The sequence below is a fragment of the Cavia porcellus genome, unplaced genomic scaffold (assembly GCF_034190915.1).
Source record: "Cavia porcellus strain 051 isolate PalLab524CR breed Dunkin Hartley unplaced genomic scaffold, mCavPor4.1 scaffold_21, whole genome shotgun sequence".
In the NCBI taxonomy this organism is placed as follows: Eukaryota; Metazoa; Chordata; class Mammalia; order Rodentia; family Caviidae; genus Cavia; species Cavia porcellus.
Window position 1 is genome coordinate 34,936,534 of NW_026947504.1, and position 26,776 is coordinate 34,963,309.

Sequence of the window (26,776 nt, forward strand, 5' to 3'; positions counted from 1 at the left end):
ATGGAGTGCTATTTTCCATCCTTTGACTTTCGGTTTATGAATTTCCTTTTGAGTTGTGTGTTTCTTATATACAGCATATTGTTGGATTTTTCTTAATCCACTCTGCCAATCTGTTTCATTTAATTGGTGAATTGAGGCTATTTACATTGATGCTTATTCCTGATATGTAGTGGCTTATCTTTTTCATGTTTTTTTTTTTCTGTTATTGGTTCTCTATTTTTTCTCTGTTTAATTGCTTGTCCTGTTTTTTAGTTTCTTTCAATTGTTGTTCTTGAAATTGTGGTCATTTTTATCTCTTCCTAGAGTACCTTTCAGTATATCTTGTAGGATTGGTTAAGTAGTCAGAAATTCCTTCAGTTGTCCCCTGCTATGGAAGTATCTTATTTTTGTATTGATTTTGAAGAATCAGTTTTTCAGGGTACATCACCCTGGGTTGGAAGTTGTATTTCTTTCAGGACTTGAGATACTTACTCCAATCTGTTGTTGACTTGATGGTTTATGTTGGGAAGTCTGCTGTGATTCTGATATGTTTTCCTTCAAAGGTGATCTGCTTTTTTGTCTGACAGCTTTTACTATTGTATTCTCATTCTGAATTTCTGGGATCTGAATTATTATGCCTGGGTGAAGATTTATTTTGGTAATGACTATATCGAGCCTTATATGCCTCACTTACCTGATGTCAGATTCTTTTCCCATGCATGGAAATTTTTCTGCTATTATTTCTGTAAATAGTCTTTTTTATTTGTGTTGACTCCTGGTTTTTCTTTGACACGTATCGTGCATACAGTCTTTTTCTTTGCATCATCTTACAGCTATTGAATTGTAGTTTCCTCGTTCCTTGTTGTTTTTAAGAGATCTTTCCTTTCATAATCATTAGCTTCCATCCTGTATTCAAGGTCTCAGTGTGTATCTTCAACATCATTCAGGCAGTTTTGCTAGCTTTCAATGGAGTTTTTAATTTACTGACTACCTCTTTGAATTGTCTTATGCACCCTAAATTCTTTCCTATATTCATTCAAGCTTTATATGATTTTCTTATGTTCCTCTATTTTTTATCTACATCTTCTTTAGATATGCTCAAGATTTCTTTCATAATTTTTGTCATCTCTTTTTTTTACCTGAGAGATTATTTCTGATCTGATTTCCTCTATATCCTTGTGGAGTCACTTCTTTACTTTTGTTATTATCATTTCAGAATTTCAGTTGTCTGAATTCCAAGTCTTTCATTTCGGCGTCTCCTGGGCATGTTCTCGGTAGGCTGGAATTCTGAGGCTGCGTTTTACTCTTTCATTTTGTTATTTTGCTAGGTTCTTCCATACAAGCTGATGAAGTTGAAGGTATTTATTATACTGACTGATTGTCCTGCAGTGTAAGGTGGTGGGCAAGGCACCTGAGTTCCTCTGAACAGAGGTTCTCGGGATGATGTAAAAACAATGGGCAGGGTTTCTAACCTCTTTTGACTCACTGTTGCGCCACAGATGGCTCCTGGGTTCTGCACTGAGCTGGGCAGAGCTTGGCTCATCTAAGACCAATGAGGTTGGCTGGAGTGCTACCCTGGCACCTGGCTGTTGTGCTGAGTTGGGCAGGGGTCTGATCCTCGGATCCATACGGCTAGCTGAGGCACATCCCAGTGTATAGCACTGGGACCTTGTGCTGGGCTGGGTGGAGCTCAGAACTTCCAGGACCCATACAGCTAATCAGGCTAATCCCCCAGTGGACTGTTCTAGAGTTCTGGGATGGGCTGGGTTGGGTGGATCTTGATACCTCCAGGACCTATGTAGCTGGTTGGGTGCTGCTCTGATTGCTTGTGTGGGATGCTGGGCTAGGAAGAGCTTGAATCTTCTGGAACCTGCAAGGCTAACTGAGTCTAACCCTTAATGTATGGAGCCAGGGCCTTTGGCACACACTTTTAACCCCAGCACTCTGAGAAACTGACGTAGAAGAGTTACAAGTTTGACACCAGCCTGAGCAACTTAGCAAGACCCTGCTTCAAAATTAAAAAGTTATATAAAGGGCTAGGAATTCAGCTTAGTTCAAAGACCCTGGAATCAATCCTTGGTATTGAAAAAATGTACATTATCATTATCTATTCTAATTCTACTGTGCAATAGACAACCACACAGCAATTTTTGACCATAATGTTCTAAAATACGCTCTATGAAGTTGTCATATATTTTCTAATGGTAGTTTAAGAATATTAAAATGCTTAATTATTAAAGGTTAATAACTGATAAGTTATTTTTAAACGTTGGTTGTTTGAAAAACAAATTATGGCTAAACAAACTTAAAATGTGTTTAAAATAAGGGGATATGAATTATAAATATCCTAAAACATCTGTATTAGCAAACTCAGGACCTGGAATCCCCCTCACTCATCCACCCACCTTTGAAGCTCATTGCTGCCTCCCAATGAAAACAGTTGTTGCTGCCACAGTTATTGGATCTGGTGTCCTGTCCTGGCTGGTCCATTCACAAGCTATATGACCTCATTGGGTCAATACTTCCATTTTTTCATCCAAGGACTACTTGTGGCTCTAATTATGCTTTTAAAAAGTCTATAATTCAACTAATAGTCATTATCATTAGGGTTTGGAGAATGAAAATATTTGTCTGCCAAACAAACAAGTTGATATGAAAACCGTGCTACAAGGTAAGACTCGGAGCAGAAATTACTAGCTTCTAATCCTCACTGTGTATTTAGTAGGCTTGCTTAGTTTTAATTAGGCATCATATTTGTTTACTCATTGGTTTAACAAATATTTAATGAAAGCTTTTTGTGTACCAACTGCTGAGCGAAGTAGAATCCTTGTCCTGATGGAGCCCAGAGGCTGTAGGCTAATGAAACATTCAACAAATAATCTGTAATTATAAACTCTAATATATGCTGAGGGGGAAAGGGTAGAGGACTGCAAGAGACTGCACAGGAGCCCTAATTTAAACTAGAAAGGAAGAGCAGGCCTCTGGAAGAGATTTCAACAGAGGCCTGTAGGAGAATATGCTCCAGTGAGTCAGGCCAATTGTATGCTAGCAGGGTGGGGCTGCGTTCTTGAAGGAGGGAAGGGTCTGTACAAAGAGCCTAGAGGAAAAAAGGGCTCGTGTGTGGAGGAAGTGGGATGAGGCCTGAAGGCTGCACTGATAGGAGAAGAGGTGGTAAGATAGGGGAGTGGGAGGGGGTTGAGGGTCCTGCTAAGGAGCTTGGATATATATTAAATTCAGTGAGAAGTGAATAAAGGTTTTAATATGAATAGAGGCGTTACCTCTCTCTCTCCCCAATGCTGGTGATTGAACTCTGGGCCTTATGCATGCTAGCCAAGGTCTACCACTGAGCTACACTCCCAGCCCCCCAGTGTACATGTTTAAAATCTTGACTGCTCTGTGGGGGAATCGACTGCCCAAGAAAAAGGAGGCTAAGGCAGTTGTTTAGGGGAGAGATGAATGATCTGAGCAAGGGTCACAGCAGTAGAGGGGATGAGGAGAGAATGGGTAGATTTGGAAGGTGCAGAAAGAACAAAGAAGGCAGAGTGTTTGGGAGGACTCAGTCTTTTTCTGTCTCTAAGAAATGGGGTGTTGAGAGGCTGGGTTTGGTACATACCTGTAATCACATCACCCTGAGAAGCCGAGGCAGGAGGAGCAAAAGTTTGAGCCCTGCCTGGACAATTCAGTGATATAGTGAAATCCTGTCTCAGAAAAAAGATAAAAAGGGCTGGGAATGTAGGTCACTGTGAAGGTCCTGATTTAATCTCCAGGACTGTAGGAAGAAAGGAAGAAAGAGCTCCAGAGAGGAGAGAGAGAGAGAGAGAGACAGACAGACAGACAGACAGACACAGAAACAAAGACAGAGATAGAGAAATGAATCAGGTGTTTGAAAAAGATGGGGAATGAGAGAGAGCTTTAGAGGTTAGGGTTGGCATGTCTGTGATAGTTCAAATGGATTCAGGGAAACCACTTTTTTTTTTAAATTTTTGTTTTCTTTTTCTCTTTTTATCGGTACCGGGGATCAAACTCAAACTCACGGCCCCCTGCTTGCAAGGCAGGTGCTCTATGCTAAATCCCCAGCCCCAGGGAAACCACTTTGACACACAAGTCGAAAGGTCAGAAAGAGCTGTGGGCTGGAGATAAAAATTTGGGAGTCACCAGCCTAGGGATGGTATTTGTTGTAATTTGAATCTTCAATATCTCCCAAAGGCAGATGTGCTAAAAGCTTGCTGGTGGCGCTGCTGGGAGGCGGTGGAACCCTTAGGAGGCAGGGCTTCGAGGGAGGAATTTAAGCCATTGGGCCTGCTGCCCTTGAAGGAATGTTGGGATCTTGGCCCCTTCATATCTCTCTCCCTGCCTCCCTGCATTTATTTGTCATAGATGTTCAGATTTCCTGTCATACATTGCAAACAGCATTCTTTAAAAAAAAAAAAAAAAAAACCTTGAACTTACAGATCACAATGACATATCACCACAGGTATATTAGGGCTACTGTTAAAAAAAAATGTGTTAGTGAGGATGTAAAAAAATCAGAATTTTCCGGACATGGTGGCTTATGCCTGTAATCCCAGCACTCAGGAGGCTGAGGCAGGAGGATCATTGTGAGTTTGAGACCAGCCTGGGCTACAAAGTAAGCTCAAGGCCAGTCTGAACTGCATAGGGAGACCCTGTCTCAAAAAGACAAACACATAAAAAAAATCGGAATTCTCATGTTAAGGTTGTAAAATGGTACAACTGCCACACAAAAGTATGGTAAATCATCAAAAAGAAAATAAATAGAGCTACCATATGATGTAGAAATTCTTTTTGGTATATGTGTCAAAGAATCAAAAGCAGGATCTCACAACAGATATTTGCATATTGGTGTTCATAGCAACGTTATCCACAATATTTAAAATACATTTGAGTCTAAACGTCCGCTGAAGGCTGAGTGAATATTTAAAACATGGCATCTGCAGTGCATTCACTGTATACTGGAATTTTAATTCAGCCTGAAAAGGAAGAAAGGAAAAAAAAAAAACTCGTCTATGCTACAATCTGGATGACTCCTTGAGGACACTATGCTAGGGGAAATAAGCCAGACATGAAAAGACGAATACTGCAGAATTCTCCTTGCATAAGACACCAAAGTTCATAAAACAGAAAGTAAAATGCTGGTTACCAGGCCAGAGAAGAATGGAGGTGTGTTTCAAGGTGTGGCGTTCAAGTTTGTAAAATCAAAGCAATTTCACGACAAAGTAAACTCTAATAAACTGAACCCTAAAAAATGGTCATAAGATGGCAAACATTACAGTGTCTCTTGCCACACATACACAACTTTTAATCTCTTCTGTGTCATACCACTCATCTAAATCCCAAAATTGTATGTTTCATTACTTTTTTTTTTTTTTTTTTTTTGGTACTGGGGATCAAACTCACAACCTCATGCTTGCCAGGCAAGTGCTTACGATACTGAGCTAAGTTCCCAGCCCTATTTCATTACTTTTGAAAATATTTAAAATGAAGTATAGCACATAAAAGTGAACAAACTAGGACCATACATATTGATCAATGAATAATCACAAAATTAACACATTTTTGTAACCATCATCCAAGTCAGAAAAGAAGACATTTCCAGTATCCCTGAAGTCCCCTCATACCTACCCCCTGCCAAAAATCTTCTCTCTCCTTCCTAAATGTAACCATTTTCTGCATCTGTAAAACCACAGAGCAGTTTTGCGTGTTCAAACTTCTGTAAGTGGAATCATACAGAATTACTCCACCCCTGGTTTCTTTCTCTTAACATTGTCTTTGTGAGATTCATGTATGTTGCTTTAGGCGGCAATAATCCATTCATTTTACTGTTGTGTAGTATTCTACTAGACACATATGTCAGTATTTATCCATTTTCTGGTTGGTAAACATTAGCATTTTCCCCAGTGTAGCCCTGTAATGAACACTGTTTCTGGGAACAATGTTGTGCACGCCTTTTGATACACATTTGGTGCAAAGAAATGTATGCATTTCTATTAGAAATTCTCTTAGGAGCCAAATTACTATTTATTTATTTATTTATTTATTTATTTATTTATTTATTTATTTTTGGTCTTTTTGAGGCAAGGTCTTGCTATGCAGTTCAGGCTGGTCTTGAGCTCACTTTGTAGCCCAGGCTGATCTCTGACTCACAATCCTCCTGCCTCAGCCTCTGGAGTTCTGGAATTACAGGTGTGAGCCACCACACTCTGCTCTTGTATATATTTAATTAGACAATGTAAACTCTTCTCCAATGTAACCATACAAATTTTAATACCTAATGACATTATATAAGAGTTTCAGATATTCTGCATTTTTTTTTGTCTTTTTCCTTTTTATCGGTACCGGGGATCGAACTCACGACTGCCTGCTTACAAGGCAGGCGCTTATGCCGCTGAGCTAAATCCCCAGCCCCATATTGTGCATTTTTGATACTTGATCTTGTCCCTTTTTAAATTTTAGGCAATTATAGACATTCTATACTATAGAATTCATTTTTAATTTTTGTTCTTCTGATTGCCAATGGTAAACAGTTTTTCATATGTTTTTGGCCATTTGTATATCATCTTTTGAGAAATATCTCTTCAAGTCTGTTGCTAATTTTTCTATTGTCTTGAGTTGCTTATCACTGTGTTGATTTGAAGGAATTTACATATTATTGTTATAAGTTCTTTACTGGCTATATGTGTTGTAAATATCTTATTCCACTCTCACTTTTCACCATCTTTATTGTATCTTTAAATGTTAATTTCTTTTTTTTAATTTAATTTTTTTAAAAAAGCCAGTCAAATTTAGCAGTGTGTGGGGGCTGTAAATGTTAATTTCTTTTTTTTTTTTGTCTTTTTCCTTTTTATCAGTACCGGGGGTTGAACTCACAACTGCCTGCTTACAAGGCAGGCGCTTATGCCGCTGAGCTAAAACCCCAGCCCCAAATGTTAATTTCTTAATTTAATGTAATTTTATTCTTTTCCTTTTAATGTCTTTGTACATCCGGTTCATAAAACCTTTTCTAATCCAGAGTTATGAGGATATTCTGCCACATTACTTTAAGGAAGATTTATCATCTTATTTTCATATTCAAGCCTATATTCTATGAAGTTGATTTCTGTAGATGGATGTGGGGTCAGGTTTTCTTCTGGAAGGCCATGTGTATATTCAATGAATCCGACAACATTTACTGAAAAGACTATACTTTCTTCAGTGCTCTGTGAAGCTATCGAATTATGATTGCACCAAATCTATACAAATGCTGTGAAAATGATATGCATTCAGTAGACATCAGACTTAAAATTCAGACTCTGATCTTTTCCTGAGCCAGCCATACATGCACAGCGTGATCCTCCCCAGCTCAGCAGTGTGGTAACTGCAGCTCCCAGTCTGACACATGACCCAGGTAAATAACTGAAATGCCAGAGAGTCCGGGGTTGCTAAGCTCTGCTATTTGGTGTGTTAAATATGTTTCCAACTGGTGATGGCTTTATTAGGATGTAAATTCATTGTCAGGTTAGTAGCATCTGTATACCAGTTTACGGAGCATTGACTTCATATTTTGAATCTGTGAACTTGGTATATCTCACCTATGTAGGTTTTTCTTAATAATTCATATTGTTTTCACTGTATTGTTCTGTAGTATGGTTCTATATTTATATTCCTATAATACATTTTATTATAATTGATTCTGGGTGTGATCATATGGGTGGTATCACTTAAACATTTTCAGGTTTCTAACTTTGGCTGGTACACATACTGTGAGTTTTATATATTGATTTTTTTTTTTTTTTTTTTTTTTTTTTTTTGGTCTTTTTCGTTTTTATCGGTACCAGGGATCGAACTCACGACTGCCTGCTTGCAAGGCAGGCGCTTATGCCGCTGAGCTAAATCCTCAGCCCCTATATATTGATTTTTAACCCAGGAGCAGTACACCACCATGTTGTCTGCAGATGTTTACTCTTCATTTTTTCTTTCAATCCTCTATTCATCTTGGATAGGGCTTCCTGTACTACATTAACATGATAATGGCAATCCTATTTCCTGGTTTCAGAGGGAAATTTTTTCAACATTTCGGCATTAAGTATGTCATTTGATTGTACAGTTTTAAAAAAATGTGTGCGAGATGCCATTTTTTAGGTTAAGTATGATAATTTCCATCCTCAGTTTATGAGTACTTTTAAATCCTGGGCATTAAATTTTATCAAACATTTTTTTCTTGGGGCTGGGGATTTAGCTCAGTGGCATAAGCGCCTGCCTTGCAAGCAGGCAGTCGTGAGTTCGATCCCTGGTACCGATAAAAAGACAAAAAAAAAAAAAAAAATAGAATACAACCTTACAGATGCTCTCTCTGCATTGTTTCTGAGTCTTTTGGAATTAGTTCTCCAATCTGATATTGCTGCCCCTAGTAAAGAGGGGCACTTGTTAATTGATCTGTTGAATCAGGAATTGAGGTGGCACTTTGACACATTTAACTTTCTATGAAAGCAAATCAAAGAAGGAAATGTGTATTGGCCAGGGTATCTGATCTTGACTGTCCAGGAGACTGGGTCATTCTTCAGGAATGCAAAGGTTGCCTGGGGCCTTTCGTCACACTCCCTTGCCCAGTGACAGCGTCAGTAGAAAACTATCACTTTCCAATAGAGCCAGGATGGATAACAGCATGGCCTTTTCTGGAAAGGTTTGGGTTACTTTACCAGACAAGGCATCAAAGAACAAGGGCGCTTGCTGAGGGCAAAGGGAATGTTATGGGTAGTGGAAGAAGAAAGTCATGTAAACAACTTGGCTGTGACTAAGGGGCAGCAGTAAAGGTTAGAGTAGTTTAGTCTTCTGATTTGAAAATATTTGTGTATATTAAACATCTTTGTCCTCTCCATTATTGCTCTCCATGGGCTATAATGTGTGCTAATAGGAACTTATCTTGTAACATAGGATTTATGTTATACATCTATGTTACATTATGATTTGGCTAGGAGTATCACCCAAACATGGATAGTCTGTATTCTCCCATTGGAAGAGGGATAAATTTGTGAAAGAAGCCAACTATTTTAGATGTAACATGTATTTGCTATTGCCTTCATTTGCAAATCTCAATGTCTAAAGAAAAGGGATGCATAAATGGTAAGTTATGGACTGAATGGGCTTTGTACTATGTGAAATCAGCTAACCTGGAATTGTATTCACCAGAATTTCGGAGTATGGTTCTTATCAGACAAGGATTTTATGTGCAACTGGAGAATGAGCATAAAGCAGCAGCCACCATGGTATGAGCGTAGAGCACCAGACACCATGGCAACTTGTGCAGACTGCCACTGATCAATGTGATCTAATGGTGATATGGGGAAGCATTAGGGCCCCAGGCCCCTTAGCAACTCTCTTTAGCTTTCGTAAAAGTGCATGGGCAGCACCATGGCAACCTCTGACGTCAGCGAGGCACAGCCGTGGGTCCAGCCTGTCTTCCTGGACTCCAGTTTTTCTTTTGGTTGCTTGTTTGCCCTTGTTCACATCCAGCCTTCCTTCCACACTGCTGGTCAGGCTGACCTGTAGCAGCTGCAGCTCCACACTGATGTTGACATCAGCCAAGCAGATACCGCCGCTGGCTGACTTAACTGGGTAAGATCTAAATCCTACAGGAAGTTTTCTTCTCTCCTCTCCATTTCTTCTTTTTTTTTCCCCTCAGTATTTCATATTGAACCTAGGGCCTTCATACGGAGCTACTTTTCCATATATATACATACATTTTTATATACACATACATATATATATATATATATATATATATATAATGTATATATATATACATTTTTAATCTCCAGGCAGGGTCTCACTAAACTGCTCCGTTGCCTAGGCTGAGCTCAACTGTGTGGTTTTCCTGCCTCAGCCTCTGAAACCCTTGGGATTATAGGTATGCACCACAATGTCCAGGTAACTCCTCCCCTAATCCCCCCAGTCAGATAGTGACTGTTTCTGTTTGAAACCTAATACGAATATAGTTTTTTTTATCCTTTTCTTACTCCATTCTGAAAATCTTGGAACTTGATGATTTAATTTAGTGTACTTAGATTTAAAACATTACTTGTTTTCTATTTATTCTCTCTGCTCAGTGTTTTCTTTCCTTTCTTGGTTTCTTTTGCATTTAAAAATCCATTCCCTCTTCTGTTAGATGGTTATATATTCTTTTAGTAACCTTAGAGCGTATACCACACATCTCTGATTTACTTTAGTAAGTCTAAGTTAGTCTAAGATAAGTTACTTCTGTATTTCTTTAGAATTTAAAGAACTTGTGGTCTCTGGTAATACATGTGCCAATGTCTTCATGTGTTTTAATTCTTCAACTATTTAAAACTTTGTAAGGCATTGTTCTAATGGTCAATATTCATTTTTATTTGGTTTTACTCACAAATTTTATGTTCTCTATTGTTCTTCATTCCATCTGAAATTCTTTTTTTTTTTTTCTTTTTTGAGACAGGGTCTCACTATGCAGTTCAGGCTGGACTTGAGCTCACTTTGTAGCCCAGGTTGGTCTCGAACTTGCAATGATCCTCCCACCTCAGCCTCACAAGTGCTGGGATTACAGCTGTGAGCCACCACACCTGGCCCATTTGAAATTCTTTAGTGTGTGAATCTGCTAGGGAGAAACTCCCCATTTTGTCTGAAAGTCTTTATTTCATCTTTAATTTTAAAGGATGTTTTCACAGATATTGAAAACATTAATGATGTACATTTTGCTTCCTGTCATTAGACTTCTAAGGAATGTTATCTATTTCTATTGCTATTTTCTTTTTGTTTAAAAATTTTTTACTTTAAAAAGGGAAAAATCAGAAAAGAAAAAAAGCAAAAAACATAAAACAGCAAACTCAAAACAATACTGTTTTCAAAACAGAATGAAATTTAACAATGGTTGTTATATTGCATATTATTTTTCTTTCAAAGAAAGAAAATAGAAACACAGAAAAAAAGGGTAGAACAATACCAAATTCAAAAAAATTATCATCAGAGAATCGCTATTGTCATCCTAAAAAAGTTGCCAAAGTCATAAAATCAAAGCATAAATAGTGGCTAGACACAAACATTGACAGTGCAAATCTTTCTGTTCAATGTTCCAACAGAGATTCAGTAATATGGTTATCTGTCTTACACACTATACATTCCGTTATTTATTGCTATCTTCAAATAACCAAATTTTCTTATTTAAATCTTCTAATGTGTTTAATTTCAACGTTTATTATGAATGCCCATCTCATCTTTACTCTTGGCTCATTCTGTCCTTGTGTGATTATCATTCATTCTTAATAATAAAGCTACTTATGACCATACATTTCTTGATTATAGCAGTGTATCCTATAGATCTTGAAATGCAGCATGTACTTTTTAAATTGACTTTTGGATATTTTGTTTTGTTCTAAACAGGTTTAATGGTCTTCTGTCTAATATACTATTGTTAGGATGTACTGGGTCATAATCAGAAAATGCAACACAAAAAATCTTTTTCATTAAGTAACGGGGAAATGTTTTATTGTTTGTAAATTTCCAGTGGTCACATGAAAAGGGCGCATACTTTTTGTTTGTGTGGTACTGAGAAACAAACTTAGGACACTGTATTACTGAGTTATACCTTAGCCCTTCTAAGGTTTTGATTTGAGGCAGGGTCTTGGTTAAGTTGCCCAGGAAGGAACTGGACTGATCATGCTGCCTCAGTTTCCCAGTGTGGAGATTAGAAGCCAGTGGCACTGCGCCTGGCTTATCCATTTTTAATGCGATATGAGTATTTGGCTAAAATTTAAGCCGCTTGATTATTACTAATTATTTATCCTTGTTTTAAAGATATCTTACATGTTAAAATCTGAAAGAGACTAAACCTAATTGTTTGCATGATAAGTAGAATTCTTTGCTTTTTTTTTTTTAAAAAACTTTTTATCGGTACTAGGGATCGAACTCACGACTGCCTGCTTGCAAGGCAGGTGCTTATGCCGCTGAGCTAAATCCCCAGCCCCAATAAGTAGAATTCTTGTATGGCTAGGTGATTTTGCTTTTTTTACTTATTTGGTTCATAGACATTTATTAAGACTATTGTTGGCAGGTCAGTGGACAAGCCTGAAATCCTAGCTACCAGGGAAGCTGAAGCAGGATTTTGAATTAGAGGTCTTAATACAATGAGGCTGTTTCAAAATAAGAAAGGGCAGGGGCTACAGTTCAATGATAGAATACTTGCCTGGCTTGTGTGAGGCCCAAGGTTTAACCCCCAGCATCACTAATAAAAAAAATGTTGTGGAGTATGCCTCATCTTTACATAATGTTCTTCTCTGTCACACTTAGTACTCTGGGTTTATAGTAATGCCTACCTGTGGTCCCAGCCTATATGGGAGGCTGAGGCTGGAAGATTGCAATTATGAGGGTAGTCTGAGTAAAATCCTGTTTCAATTAAAAAAAAAATATGGCAGTGCTTAGAACATAAACTGACACAAACAATATATACAGCAAACTCCATTTCAGGCAATAAAAGAGTCAAGTGTAATTACTGACATATGGTACCCACTCTAGACTGACTGGTCCTGGGGACTGAGCCCAAGGCCTTCGTCCTAAAGCTACAACCTCAGCGGCTTAAGCTTCGATTTTCTGAGACAGGGTCTTGCTGAGTCGCTACATTGCTTAGGCTGGGCCCCAACTTTCGATCTTCCTCAGCTTCCCAGATCTAGACTATTTTTTACAAACTTTGAAAACTAGTATATGTGTGTGATTCCATGACCACTCCTGGCAGTTTGAGTGTCGGATACACACACATTCTGCAACTGGATGATTTTCACTCCCCCACTCTCCCTTCCCTCCTCCAGACCCCTCTTCATCTAGAGTCTACCTCCCTGTTACTTATCCTGGCTTTTTAGGTCTCTCAGATGAGAGAAACCTTATTTAAGCTTTTATGGCTGATGTACTCCGCATAGTATTATGGTCCCATGACCCACCCATTTTCCTGCAAATGACTCAAATTTATCATTCTTTACCACATGGCAGCACTCTATTGTGTGTATATTCGCCTGCGGGGTGATACAGGCTGCTTCTATGATCTGACTACTGAGAGCTGTGCTGCTAGGAATGGGCACGCACGCATCGATGCAGGATGGCGAACTTAGTCCTTTTGGAAATGTGTAAATAAGAACTCTAAATAATCTTTTTTAGTTTACTTTTTATTTTTCCCCTTAAATAATTTTTAAAAAGCGAACAGATTATACAATCAAGTCAATACTTTGTTTGCAAAATAGCTATTACAATTACCTAGGTAGAAAATACATCATAATAAATACCAGCACCGTTTTTATGACATTGTTTTCAGCACCAGCTTTTGAATCACACAAGAATATTGATTTTATTTATAATGAAATTACTTTTAATTACAAACAACATAGTTTGGCCCAATAACTTTTATTATGGCTCTTATCACTGAGTCACTTTCTGAAATCAAATCTTTCTTTTGGTACCAGGGATTGAACTCGTGACCTCATGTTTACCAGGCAAGTGCTTATGTCACTGAGCTAAATCCTCGGGCCCTAAAGTCAAATCTTAAAGACTAAAGATTTGCTACAATGAGGATATATAGAAAGTGTGATTAGGGTACTAACAGAAATCTCAAGATAGAATTTGGAACAATGGTCGTATTTACAAAGGTGCCTACTTGGAAAGTAATACTTAAAGAGTATCAGGTTAAGAGAGCAAAAACTCATCACTTCATTATCTACCTCTCTTCAGTCAAAACTGGGATTCCTGCTGCATTTGTGTGCATTGCTGCTATATCACACGAGTTATATTGGAATTTACCTTCCCTTCACAGTAGCATGTCACAGGTTTTGAAACCCTAGATTAGGATTTCAAGGATTATAAGGGACAATGATTGAGAATCCAAGGCCAGTAACCATGGATTTGATATATATCAATAGAGGGTAAAGAAGAAACATATTAACCTGGGGGCAGCCAAAAACAACTGCGCGGAAATACAGAATGAAGGGACCCAATGCCTAAGATGGCTGTAGTTTGGGAGAAAGAGCACAAAAAATGGAGATGAAAGACCTAGCTTTGAGCTTCAGCAAATTATAGAATCTTACATCCTTCTAAATGTTCAGAACCCCAATATTAAAACTGCATTCTCATTTTAAGTTTTTCACAGGATTGTTGGGAGAACAAATAAAAAACGTGCTTGTTTGCTTCGGAAGCTGTGAAACCCTATGAAACCTGAGGCATTACAGTAATTGCCAAAATGACCATCAAAGTAGAGGGATGCAGGAGAGAATGGTGGTATTAAAGGAAATACAATATAAAGTTGTCAGAAGTAAAATCCCTACTACACAGAAAGGTGATTAAAATAATATTGAAAATGCAAACTTTTTTGTTTTTCATTTAGTAGCTGAGATTATTTTCTCTATGACGTTCCCATTACATTATTCAAAAAGTCCTCGAGACAACAACTTAAGGTAGGTATTCTTTCTACCTTAAAGATGAGAAATAAAAGCTAAGTTAGGGTAAGAAACTTGCTGAAAGCCACAGATAGTAATGTAGGTTTCCCTCTAGTTACTCTGCAATTCCAAATCCATTGTACTTTTTCAGGTCACAATACACACTTAAATCTTAAAGGATAACTATGCACTGTATTGAAAAATAAATTACTTGCTACATATTTCACAGATATTTCTGAAAAGGCCAATCATGCAGGCAGCACTGATTATTACAAGCAGAGGAAATCTTACCAAGGACCTGCAAAGATCCGGTAAGGAGGAAACCCAAGAAACAGGGTACTGGAATCTGAGAGAAAACAGAGCTGAAAAAACAGTTAACACTGCTGAGTATTACACAGGAGACAGAAAGTAGCTGAAAAGGATGTGAAGGATTTGCCGCCTGGGCGAGTGGTGGCTTTGGCAAAAATACTTCCAACATAATAATTAAAAAAAAAAATCAAGATTATTCTTGAGTAAAGGATGAGTGGAAGAGTAAGATAGCGGTATGAATGGATGATTCAATGGTAAATTTCCTTCATTAAAAAATTAAACACAGAAGCAAAGCAGGATACTCTTGCAAAACCTGAAACATTACACATAAAGTCCCTTTTGATCACTACTCTCAGTTCCCATCCCAGTGGCACTTTAATGTTTATCTTTCTAATGTAGACAGATGTTTATCCTATCTAATGTATACTGATCCTTGCAGGAAATGCCTTTCAAATTTTTCTATAAATGGTGTCATTTCCCCACAAGTGTCCGCGACTTGCCCTTTTTATTTGATAGCTCTTAAAAGAACGGTGGTACATACAGACCCACTAATCTATTAAGATTTGGGTTACTATCGATTTTACTATTATCGACAATTCCTCAACTGAACACTGTTATGCTTGCTATCTTGAATACTAATGTTTTTCTGGAGGCTGGGAGTGTAAGGACTCAGCGACAGAACTGATGCTTAGCAGGTACAAGGCACTGGGCTCAAGCCCTAACCCTCATTCCTATTTCTCAAAAGAAGTCTGTTTTTTTTTTTTTTTCCCTTGCCCACCATGGTAGATACAAGTGGCATCCCTGGGCCATATGGTGTGTATGTTTAAAAATTTTAAACATATTCCCAAACTGGTCTCCCAAGTAGTTTGATCTTTTAAGTACTATTCCAGTTTCTTAGATTTTGTTTTCATTACAAAATTTCACACTTGAAATGGATCTTTAACAATTACTTGAATGTGAACCTTTACATATTTACCTTATAATCAGAAGAGAGAAGATACCAGATATAGAAGAGCTGTGAAAATGTCAGCGGGTACAGCATGAGCAAAGGGTTAGGCCTACATCTGTTTCTTTTTACAGATAAATGTACAAATTATAAGAAGGGTGGGGATACGCCAATGAAGAATGTAGGTAATTTTTAAAACAGGTTATTTGGGGAAAATAAGCAATAAATGACTATGACAGTCCTTCCTAAATTGTATTTTAGGAACACGAATTTCACAAAATAATTAGAGGAAATAAAGTATTCCATGGTCAAAAAGTTTTGTACGTATTTTTTGAGAAACACTAGACTAGTGCGAATGTGGAGAAATGCTCAACCAGTGTCCAAATAATTTAAAAACAAAAAATACAGAGTATAATTTAATAAATAATACATACCCACTTTTCAGAATTAAGTAGCTAAGATTCAATGCTAACAAGTTTTAAGGTTTAGGATATGAGAAACATGTTCATAAAGCGAAATTGGGGAATAGAAAAAAACACTGTCATCCTGTCATCTCATAAAATTAATGTTTGGGGTAGTGAAGCTTTATTTCTATTTAGGGTTGTGTAATAGATTCTTGCTACATAGTTCAGGCAGACCTAGAACTCACTAGTAGCTCAGGCTGGCCTCAAACTCACAGCAATTCTCCTGCCTCACCCTCCCAAGCGCTGGGATTACAGGTGTGCACCATTGTATCTGACTAATTTTTTTTTTTTGCTTAACATTATTACAGTAATGTAGCACACACAACTCTAGATCATGTTACATATTTACAACATGTCATAAACACTGTTGTAGAATTTTAGATTATTTGCAATTTTTTGGATTTCATAAATAATACTGCACTGAGTATTTGAATATAAAAATTTTTTATAGGTTTTCCTAGAACTGATTTGCAAAGTAGAATAGTTAACAGTGCTAATGCAATGCCTACTTTAAACGTTTTAAAAAGTATTCTGCCAACTGGTTTTCTGGCACTAGGGAAATGGAACATTAGTGATGTATCAGAATATGCTTTTTCTCTTAGGTTAATTCCGATTCAAAAAACATTTATATTCATATTGTTTAGTCTTAGTACTATGTATTTTTCCAGCTGATAGAGAGCTATCAATACTAATCTGTCATTGCTATATCTGACTCCACTGGTTTTACAATATATCACAGTTGGCTAAGAATGCTAGGGGCTGGAGATTTAGCTCGGTGGCATAAGTGCCTGCCTGGCAAGTGTGTGGTCCTGAGTTCAATCCCCAGTACTGATTTAAAAGGAAAAAAAAAAAGATGCTATGTACGGTATTTTCATAAGCAGTAGATAAAATCTTTACATAAAAGCTAAAGACAGAGCCCAAAGGAGGGGTTTAAAGATTTTCATGTCAATTTATTAATACTTTGGGTATTGTTCAAGGAATCCAGAGCTAGTTTTGTCAACATTTTGATTAATCAGAGTACTAATGATACCTAATTCTAGTATCTTTGTGTTCTTTTCTCTAACCTGTTCACAAGAATTTAACCTGAGTTTTTTTTTTTTTTTTTTTTTTTTTGTCTTTTTCGTTTTTATCGGTACCAGGGATCAAACTCATGACTGCACACTTGCAAGGAAGGCACTTATGCTGCTGAGCTAAATCCCCAGCCCCAAACTGAGACCTTATTAAATATGGTACTGAGAGATGATTTATTTTCAGCACTTTTCTTAGAGGCCTCCAGTCAACAGCTGCAGCCTCAAACATTTTGTGTATCACAGTTTAGCACAGAACTTACTTGGAACAGCACAGCAGACTCTCACTGAAGGGTTGGCATGCTCAATCTACCTTCCTATGAGTTTGTGGAACTGCTGTCTCACTATAAACACTACTTTCCTTATCAGGAGATGCCAGAAGACATGCAAGATCATTTAATAATAGCACAACAGATAAGACAAAGAGTACAGGTTTTGTCATCGGGAACTCCAAGTTTAAGTCCTGGCTTTGCATTTTACAAAACAGTATTTTTGTGCTATGCCACGCCTTACTTTGTTCCAAGTATAAAATATGAGGACTTTTTTTTTTTTTTGACTTAATAGGGTTCTTATGAGGGTCAAAATGTGTTTTTCTAAATGGAAATCAGAATGTCCGTTACTTGACTTTTTCAATCCCTGTAAATAACATCTGATTGTCCTTAAGCAAAACTCCAGTCCGCCAACTCCGCCTTATAAGGACTTCTATGGACTTTGCTCAATTCTCTATTTTCCCTAACAATCTAAGTAAACCTTTCCCAATATACCTCGAGGCCTTTTGTAAAGGTTGTTTGCTTTGCCTAGAATGTTCTTTGTACACACTGACTACAACTTGTAGGAATGGTACCAAGAGATAGCAATAGGTACAGCTCACTTAATTCTTACTATCAAACATTTTATTTACATTATTAGTTTCCTGTATCCCAGCTGTACAAATTAGGCAAAGACAATCGGTTATCTAGGGTAACATATCCATGGAGTGTAGGCACTGGGTTTCAAATCGAGATCTGTCTGAATTCAATTATGCTTCCAATCACTGCTACTAAGCTATTAACTTCTTTCAGGACGTCTAACACTTGTAATATCCTCTAATAGCCAGCGTGATATGGATAGAACCAAAGATACTGGTTTATAATGGCCGACGTACCTTTTATGTCCCACACCAGAGGATAAATACAGCATTAGAAAGTAGTTAACATATCTTTTCTTTTTTTTTTTTTTAACTTCAACTTGTAAGAATGGAATCATTTCTTTTCTTTGGTACTGGGGACTGAACTCACAACCTCGTGCTTGCCAAGCAGGCAATGTGCTGCTGAGCTATATCCCCAATCCTTTTTCCTGTTTTTAAAACAAAAATAAAAAAAAAAATGTTTTTTGAGATAAGATCTTGTTATGTAGCCCAGGCTAACTGTGAACTCGTGGCCCAGGATCCTCCTGCCTCACACACTGAGTGCTGGGATTACAGGCATGCACCCTCCTTTCTCAACTGAAACCAGTTAAGACTGCATCTTGCTCACTTTGGCTTCTCCAGTTCCTAGCACAACTCCTGGTACTAGTACTGGAGATTAATAAATATTGATTGAGTAATTAAACAAGTGAAAATGCTTTTAAACAGAATGGCATAACACAACACTATAGTTCTTGAATTTAGCTAAGGAACATCACCAGGCTTACCAGTTTGTGATCCTTAGGATCCACCTTTTGCAGCATGGTGGTTTTGTCTATATCCATTCGTCTGTGACCTAGAATTTCTTACTGTCAACACCACCTGTCACTTGTCTTTTGTGAAAATCTGAAAGTTAAACTGCTAGTATTTCCTTCATCGCTTTTAAAATTCTTTAAAACCTGTAGAAAAAAAATTTTAATATAGTAGAGCAAAACATCAGAGGTCGCTGAGGGAAGAATGACCTTTTAACATTTAATTTTGAATCCAGACCTGGGCTGTAGGAAGAAAAACAATCTAGCGCATCTAGAAATGAAACTTCGCCGAGACCGCTAGGCAGTGTTGTCCCAGGCGGAATACTGGTTTTCATAACAACTTACTGACGACATTTAGTGGTATAAATATCAGGGAAAACAGGTGCAGCGCTGAGCGGGGGGTCTGTCCATTCCAACATGTTCTTTGCCCAGCTACTGACAAAGAGCCAGAAGCTAAGGTAATTGGTCCTGGAGTTCTGATCACCTGCGAGGAGGAAAATGGGGGCGGGGATGAAAAAGAGAAGTGGCAGAGGCGACGCAGCATGCAAAACCGAAGCCCTGCTGGGAAGCTGCGAGCAAGCGAGCGAGCGCTCAGCCCGCTCCCAGAGGGCCGCGTACTGTCAACTTGGTCTTTTCAATGACAAAGCGACGCCTGGCTAGATCGTTAGGTCACGACAAAACAAAACAAAACAGGGCGGTATCCAGTCTCGTGAGGACTTCAGCGCCGCCAGCCTCCGGGAACGCCGCCACCTACGACCGCCCGTCCCCAGGCCGCCAGTGCGCGGATGCCCCCGGGGGCCCGGCGCCCGGCCAGGCTCCCCCTTGGCGTTCCCGCTACCCACAAGCCACCGCGGCGCGGCGCGCACGCGCAACGGCGACGGCCGGCTCAGGAAGAGGAAAATGGAATAAACAACTCGGAGGAACCAGAGCGCGAGAGAGCGAGTGGAGGCAGAATTTAAAAATAAACCGCCCCCTCCGCCCTCTCCGGCCGCTCGCCGCCGCCGCCGCTCCCTCTTCCCTAGCCCGCGCCCTCGCGATCCCCGTCTGGGCCCGCGTGCCCGCCCCGTCGTCCCGCGCGGCCCCTTTAAGAAAAGAGAAGGAGCGAGTGAGTGAGAACCCCAACTCTCCCCCTCCCCTCCCTCCCGGCCCCCTCCTTCTCCCCTCCCCTCCCCCTCTCCCCGGACGGCTCCGGCTCCCGCAGCGGGACAGACCCACCCGCCCAGGCTTTTATCTGGCTCCGGCGGCGTCTTCCTTCCCTCCCCCGTCTATGGTGGCGGCGGAAGACGAGGCCGCGGCGTTGCCATGAACAGCGGCGGCGGCCTCCCGCCCCCCTCGGCCGCCGCCTCCTCCCCGTCCCCCTCGCTGGCGGCTGCAGTGGCGGTGGTGGCCCCGCCGGGGGTCGGGGGCGTCCCCGGCGGGGCGGCGGCGGGAGTGAAGCTGAAGTACTGCCGCTACTACGCCAAGGACAAGACTTGCTTCTACGGGGAGGAGTGTCAGTTCCTGCATGAGGACCCGGCCGCCGGGGCCGCCCCGGGCCTCGGCCTCCATAGCAACAGCGTCCCTCTGGCGCTGGCCGGCGCGCCGGGGGCCGGCTTTCCGCCCGGAGCCGCGCCGGGAGGGGGTGCCGGGCCGCCCCCGGGGCCCAAGAAGCCGGAGCTGGGGGGCCCCGGGGCCGGAGCGGCGGCCGGCGGTGGAGGCGGCGGCGGAGGACTCGATGGACCGCGGCTGGCAAGTGAGTGTGGCCGGGCGGGGCGGCGGCGTGGGGCAGGCCCGGGCCGGGAAGGCCCTGGCACCTTTAGGGACCGAGCCCAGCTCGCCGGCCCCCCTCCTCACCTCCCTGGGCGGCCCGAGAGGCCTAGGCCGGGCCCGGGCCCTTCATCCTTCTTCCGGCTTCCCTCCCATTGCCCCGGGCGAGCCCGGGAGCGAGGGGAGGCTGGGTTCCCGGGAACGTGGGTGGGTGGACTGGGGCGCTGGGAGTAGGGGCGGAGGAGGGGGGATGGGCGGTGGTGTGCGGCGGGTGAGAAAGGGGGTGTCGTTTCCGGGGGGTGTGGAAAGGGGCCGGGTTTGAAGGCACATGTGTTTTGCGTGCCCGAGTGGAGTGGTGTCAGCTGTGTTGAGGTTCCCTAGTGGGAGTATGTGCGGGCAGGGGGCGGGAGGTGAGGGGCGGTCTTAAGACTTAATGGAGTGGGCTGGAAGAACGGAAAAAGTTTGTAGAAGGCTTGCAGGGTAAAGGTTTTCCAGGCAGGAAATGCTTTCTAAGGATTAGGAAGGAGAGGACCGCAGTTTTTCTAGGGTTTGCAGGTTTAATCGAGAGTTCAGAGGAGGAATTTCACAAGACCTGCGTTTCAACACAGTTTACTTAAAATCTAGAGTAAGTCAACTGCGTGTCAGTAGGGATCCTGTCTTCAGCAGTTTAGTATTCAGCAAACTGAGCGCGAGGCCTTGAATACGTTTCTTGCGCAGCTTAGGTTTGTGTGCTGAGCGCTTGAGCGAAGATATATATAAGGATATTTATCGTTTTTACTTTTCATTTGTTGTTAGTTTGCAGGACTGGGGATTGAACTCAGGGCCTGCAGCATGCTAGACAAGCGCGCTATCACTGAACAACATCCACTTACTATTATCTTACAACATTACGGTTACAACATTATGGTTAGTAAGGGATGGGATTTACTGTAAGCATACATATAACCTGTATTTTATGGATTGTTGCCCTTGAAAGGGTAGAGTAGTTGCCAGATTTCTCCCCTGCCCCTTAGTATACAGATCTTTTCTAAACAAATGGGAGTCCTGTCTTTTTGGGTTCTGAAGAGCTTTTAGATTTTAAAATAATTTGATAGTTTAAGGTGGACATCAAAACACTTTTGTCTTTTTAGAAAAATTGTAAACAAACTTGGTATGACGTTTTAGTACTTATTTGTTCTTACAAAGTATTAAGCATCTTTCTACAGATTTGTGTTTTAAAAGTTGTGTGGTTTTTGATATTATGGGCTTCATCTTAATATAGGTATATTTGGTGAGGCTGATATACCCAGAAAATTTTTATTTAAAAAAAGGTTACTTTATTGGTGGAATTTTATCACTTTTTTTCTGGACGACTGAATTATGGCTCAAATTAATTTAGCTGTAATGTTTGTTTAGTAAACATTGAAAGTGAACGGTATCTACCCATAAACAAACAAGTTTTAAAATGCTGATCTTGAGTTTAACAGGTGATCTTTCTAAAATTTTCTTGTTACTGCACAAATAAAAGAGTACAGTTGGAACATGAAAGATAAGACAGAGATAAGAAGTGAAGATGGATTGTGAAGTGAGATGGAAAAGAAATAGTAGTAATAGATGGGACCATTTCATATTTTAGAAGGATGAGGTACAGGGTCTTAACAAAGTTTTAAAATAGCGTTTTAAAATTAGTAGTGATGTATTTAAGCCTATATGGTGGTCGCTTTAACTTGGTGGGCTGCTGCTGCTGTTTTCTTTCTGGACTTCTAGGTGTATCAGTAATATTTAGGTTGCTGAAAGGGCAACTTAGGAATCAGGGAAATGAATTGGGTTGTTTATTTTTAGTGAACTTTTACTGTGTTCTGTTGTACTTTTGAGATAAAATTCACTAATTAAGTGATAAGGCAATTGAAATACACATTCTAAGTATTGCTATCAGAATAAATTCTATTCATTATCGATCTGATCTTGTAGCATCACTAAGATAATTTTATGCCCTTAAACATAATGTAGTATTCAGCAGAGAGATCATAATCAGATCTGCGCCAATAAAATAGATGTATCTGCAGAAATGTTTTCTTTTGCCTCCCTGGTATCTTGTATGTGCATATGTATATATTTGCAGACTTTTTACTGAAGTGCCTGTGTAAAATAGTGTTTTAGTTTATTTTGTGTTGTAACAGTAGCATGGACTGGGTAATTTATAAGAGAAGAAACGTGTTTCTCATCGTTTTGGAGGCTGGGAAGTCCTACGAGGAGGTGGTGGCATGTGGTGAGGACCTGTATGATGTACCATCTTATCACAGAAGAGGCAAGAGAGCAGGAGGGTGTCCCAACAAGCCTGTTTCCCCCAGTAACAATCTTAATGCATTTGTTTGCCGAGAACCCTGTGACCTAATCACTTCTTAGGTCCTCCCTCTTTAAACGTTCCTGCACTGTGAATTGTGTCTCACTCATGAACTTTAGGAAAACATTAAAACCATAACATAGAATTCGGGCTCCCAAACTGAATGTTCTTTTCACAATGCACATTATATCTATTTTACAAGTATAAATAAGTTTAGCCCCTAAAGTCTTAACCTATTGTAGCGTCAGCTCTTGAAGTCCACAGTCTTATCTAAAGCAGATATAAGTAAAACTTAAGGCATGATTTCTTTGGAGGTAAATTCTTCGCCAGCTTTGTGCTGGGGATGAAGTTAGCAAATGATGTGGTTCCAAAATACAGGAATGAAACAGACCTGGCTTAGATACTCTTATTCTAAAAGGGAGAAACAGGCAAGAAGAAGACGGTATATAGTCCTAAGTAAGTCCACAGGCCAATAGGGGAAACAAACATTAACATGTTCCTGCCTGCTTGGCTTCAGCCACCACATGCATGACTGTCCCATGTGTGGCTTGAACCACTGGTAGTTAGCCATTTAACATCAGAGGACGGAATTCAAATCAGAGCCACCCAGCAGCAAGACATGAATTATGCCCCTTCATGAACCTGTTACATCTTTAAACTGGAGAATAATCTCCATATCCGTAAAGCAGCCTGTCCCTATGGTGTTTCTGGGTTCAGGACATCCAACAATCTCTCACTTGCTTTCTTTCCTAGGCTGAAGTTGCACACTAATGGCCCCATAGTTCTATGCTATGTGGGGCTATTTTGCTAGGTATTGTCCTGGTGGTGGCTTTCTGGGGAGGGGCTGCAGATAGATCTCTCAGTCTGGGCCTTCAGGCTGTCTGAGACATTTTTGTACATGGAGACCACCATGCCCCAACAATTCTTGCATTGTGTGCCTAGATTATGTGGACACTAGATTATGTGGAACCATACCTGGGGCTGCTTAAGCTGCAGCTGCTAGGTGTGGGAGCAGAGTTCCAAGGTGATTCAGGACTATAAGCTTATGGAGGGTGCCCTGGCTCAGTTCCCAAACCTGCAACTGTGGGCCTGCCTTTGGGAGAGGCAGCCTCAAAGGTCTTTGAAACGCCTTCAGGGTCACTTTTATTGCTTTGTCTTCAGTCCTTCTGTACCGACTGGGCCTAACAAAGGCTAGGAGGCCACCTCTTCCTTTTGCACTTCTCCTTAGTCTTTTCATTCTTTCCATGTTTATGCTGTGAATTTTCCATATCATTCTGTTCTACTTCTTTTTAAATTATACATTCCATATTTAAGTTTTGCCCTCTCAGTCTTACTCTATACTGTTAAAAGTAGTTATGCAACTCCTGTTGATATTTTGTTTAGAAACTGTCTTCCACAATATATTCTAGTTTATTCTTAAGTTTCACTTCCCATAAAGTCCTCAAACATGAACACAATTCACCTAACTTCTTTGTGGCTTTGTAACAGGATGGCCTGTGCCATAGTTTGCAATACCCTTGTTCCTCATTTCCATCAAAGACCTCACCAGAATTGCCTTCTGATGAGGACCTCTTAAACTCTAACAAGTGTTGGACTTTCTGTACATTTTTCTTGAGTCTTCACCAGAGTTGCCCTTAATGCTTTGCTCACAGCAACGCAAGCTTTTTCCAGCATGCATCTCAAAACTATTCCAGCCTCTACTAGTTAGTTCTAGTGTTGTTTTCACATTTTTAGGTACCTGCAAGGTACCAGTTTTCTTGGTATGCTTTATGTGGCTATACCAAAATACTACAGGCTCAATAATTTATAAAGGAATTTACTTCTCACTGTTTTTGGAGGCTGGGAATTCTTGGTGCCAGCAGGTAGTAAAGGTCTTTGTGGTGTATCATCTCATGGCAGAAAGTGCAAGGGCCGAAGAGCATGCAGGACTTTATAGCAAGACCACTCTGGCAGTAAGTAAACTCTCACGATAAAAACATTCACCTCTTGATGAGCACAGAGCTCTACCGCCTAACCGCTTATTATGCCCTGAACCTTCCAACACTGCTTCCCTGTCGATTGTGTTTACAACACATGGATTTAAAGATTATTGCAAAACTATATAGCCCCTACCTGGGTAAAAACATCCAAGTCAGAAGTTCTTGGGACTTTAATGAGAGAACATATTACCATATAATCAGCACTCAGATCAAGCACTAGAAGATCATTAGTATCCCCCCAAGATCTGCTTTGCCCCCTCCCAGTCACTACCTTTCCCCAAAAGTAACTCAGTGATTTCTAGCATTACAGACTAGTTCTGTACTTTTTTTTTTTTTTTGCATCTTTATAACAATGGAATAGCAGACTGTGTGCTCTATTGTGGTTTTGTTTCTTTCGACTGTATTTGTGAGGTGTATTCATACTATTATGTAGGAATATTATCACACTTGAGACTATCACATTTTATTTTCTTATTTTGTTGTTGGACATTTGGGTTGTTTTTAGTTTTTGACCATTGAGAATTCTCCTGTGTGTGTTTTGGTGAGCAAGTCATGTTCTCTTGGATTATGTAGGATCGGAATTTCTGGACCACAATAGGATCTGTCTGTCTGTCTGTGTAGAATAGGGAATAGTTGGGGCTGGGGATTTAGCTCAGCGGCGTAAGTGCCTGCCTTGCAAGTTCGCAGTCATGAGTTCGATCCCTGGTACTGATTAAAAAAAAAAAGAATAGGGAATAGTTTATGCATTATAGACTTCAGGCTTAGTAAGTGATGTAAAACAACTTCCCCAGTTGACTGTAGTACATTTACACACCCGCTCCAGAAGTTAATAAGAATTTCAGTTACCCTCTACATTCTCTTTTAAATGTGGCATTATCCGCTTGAAAATTGCAATCATTCTGGTCACCAAAATTTATGGTATAATATTGTGGTTTTGTAGGTGTTGGTTTTAACTGAGTTAATAATAGCAGCAGCAAAAACAAAAATTCAAAGATTTAATAGAAAAATGCGGATTTCTGGTTTTCTTTGAAGGGCAACTATTACTAGTATTAGAGTTAGGGTGCCTGTGGGGTGAGACTTACCATTTGGTCTTACTCCTCAGGTAGGGGACTATTGAATTTTGACCCTTGCCTTAGTATTTCACATGTATAGAATTGTTTCCTTAGTCTTTCAGGTAAAAGGAAACCATGGAGGTAAATGTGAAAAAAATTAACCTTATTTTGCAAGCATTGGGAAACTGAACTGCAAGTGTTTTCTTAGTATACTTAGTTGCCACCTGAATTGAAACTATGCTGTGATATATTGCTTGCTTTTTATGTTACAGTATGTTGCATTTTCTTTCTGCAGCCCTAGCTGGCAGTAGGGTAGTAAACAGTGCTCTATTCAAGATTGTTACTTGTAATTGTTTGTTTATTTTGGTTTTTTGAAACAGAGTTTTGCTGTGTAAACCAGGCAAGCCTTGAACTTGCTACTTAGCCTGGACTAGGTTCTAGTTGATGGCTATCCTCAGCCTCAGCCCCCTGGGAACTGGGAATTTTTCATTCAACCAAACAAACATAGCAAGCAAGACACTTACTATTAAGTTTTTTACTTTTTAAAAAAATTTCTTTTGGACCTGAGATTTGCTAAGGCTTAAGTTTGATTTGTGTTTAATTGATCTATTTAGATTTTCACAATAGGTGTAATTTTCAAGATGCTCAATGTTTAGCAGTTAAATTACTAAGTCACTATATATATTATATAAGGTATTGAAATCCAGTAGATTTTTTCAGTTCTATTAATGTAGTTAGTAGTGAAGGCTTTGGAATAAGACATCTCCACAATGGAATC

At 40.0% G+C, this 26,776-nt stretch overlaps 1 protein-coding gene and 1 long non-coding RNA gene across 9 annotated transcripts in view; one reads left to right on the forward strand and one right to left on the reverse strand.

Annotated features, from left to right (window-relative positions):
* Window positions 1-15,304: 15,304 nt before the first annotated feature.
* Window positions 15,305-21,006, reverse strand: LOC134471962 (uncharacterized). Its single transcript, XR_010041749.1, has 2 exons — window positions 20,732-21,006; window positions 15,305-19,382 (listed from the first exon to the last, which is right to left on the reverse strand). It is a non-coding gene; the product is annotated as an uncharacterized LOC134471962 (long non-coding RNA).
* Pan3 (poly(A) specific ribonuclease subunit PAN3) overlaps window positions 19,380-26,776 on the forward strand; it is a 133,527-nt gene continuing 126,130 nt past the window's right edge. For 7 of the 8 annotated variants that reach the window (XM_063232554.1, XM_063232560.1, XM_063232557.1 and 4 more), the window contains exon 1: window positions 19,380-20,630. In XM_063232554.1, coding sequence (XP_063088624.1) covers window positions 20,201-20,630 — 430 coding nt within the window. In that variant the 5' untranslated portion in view covers window positions 19,380-20,200. Of the gene's footprint in view, window positions 20,631-21,075; window positions 21,270-26,776 lie in introns of those variants that run through there. The other variant, XM_063232561.1, reaches the window with a different exon arrangement.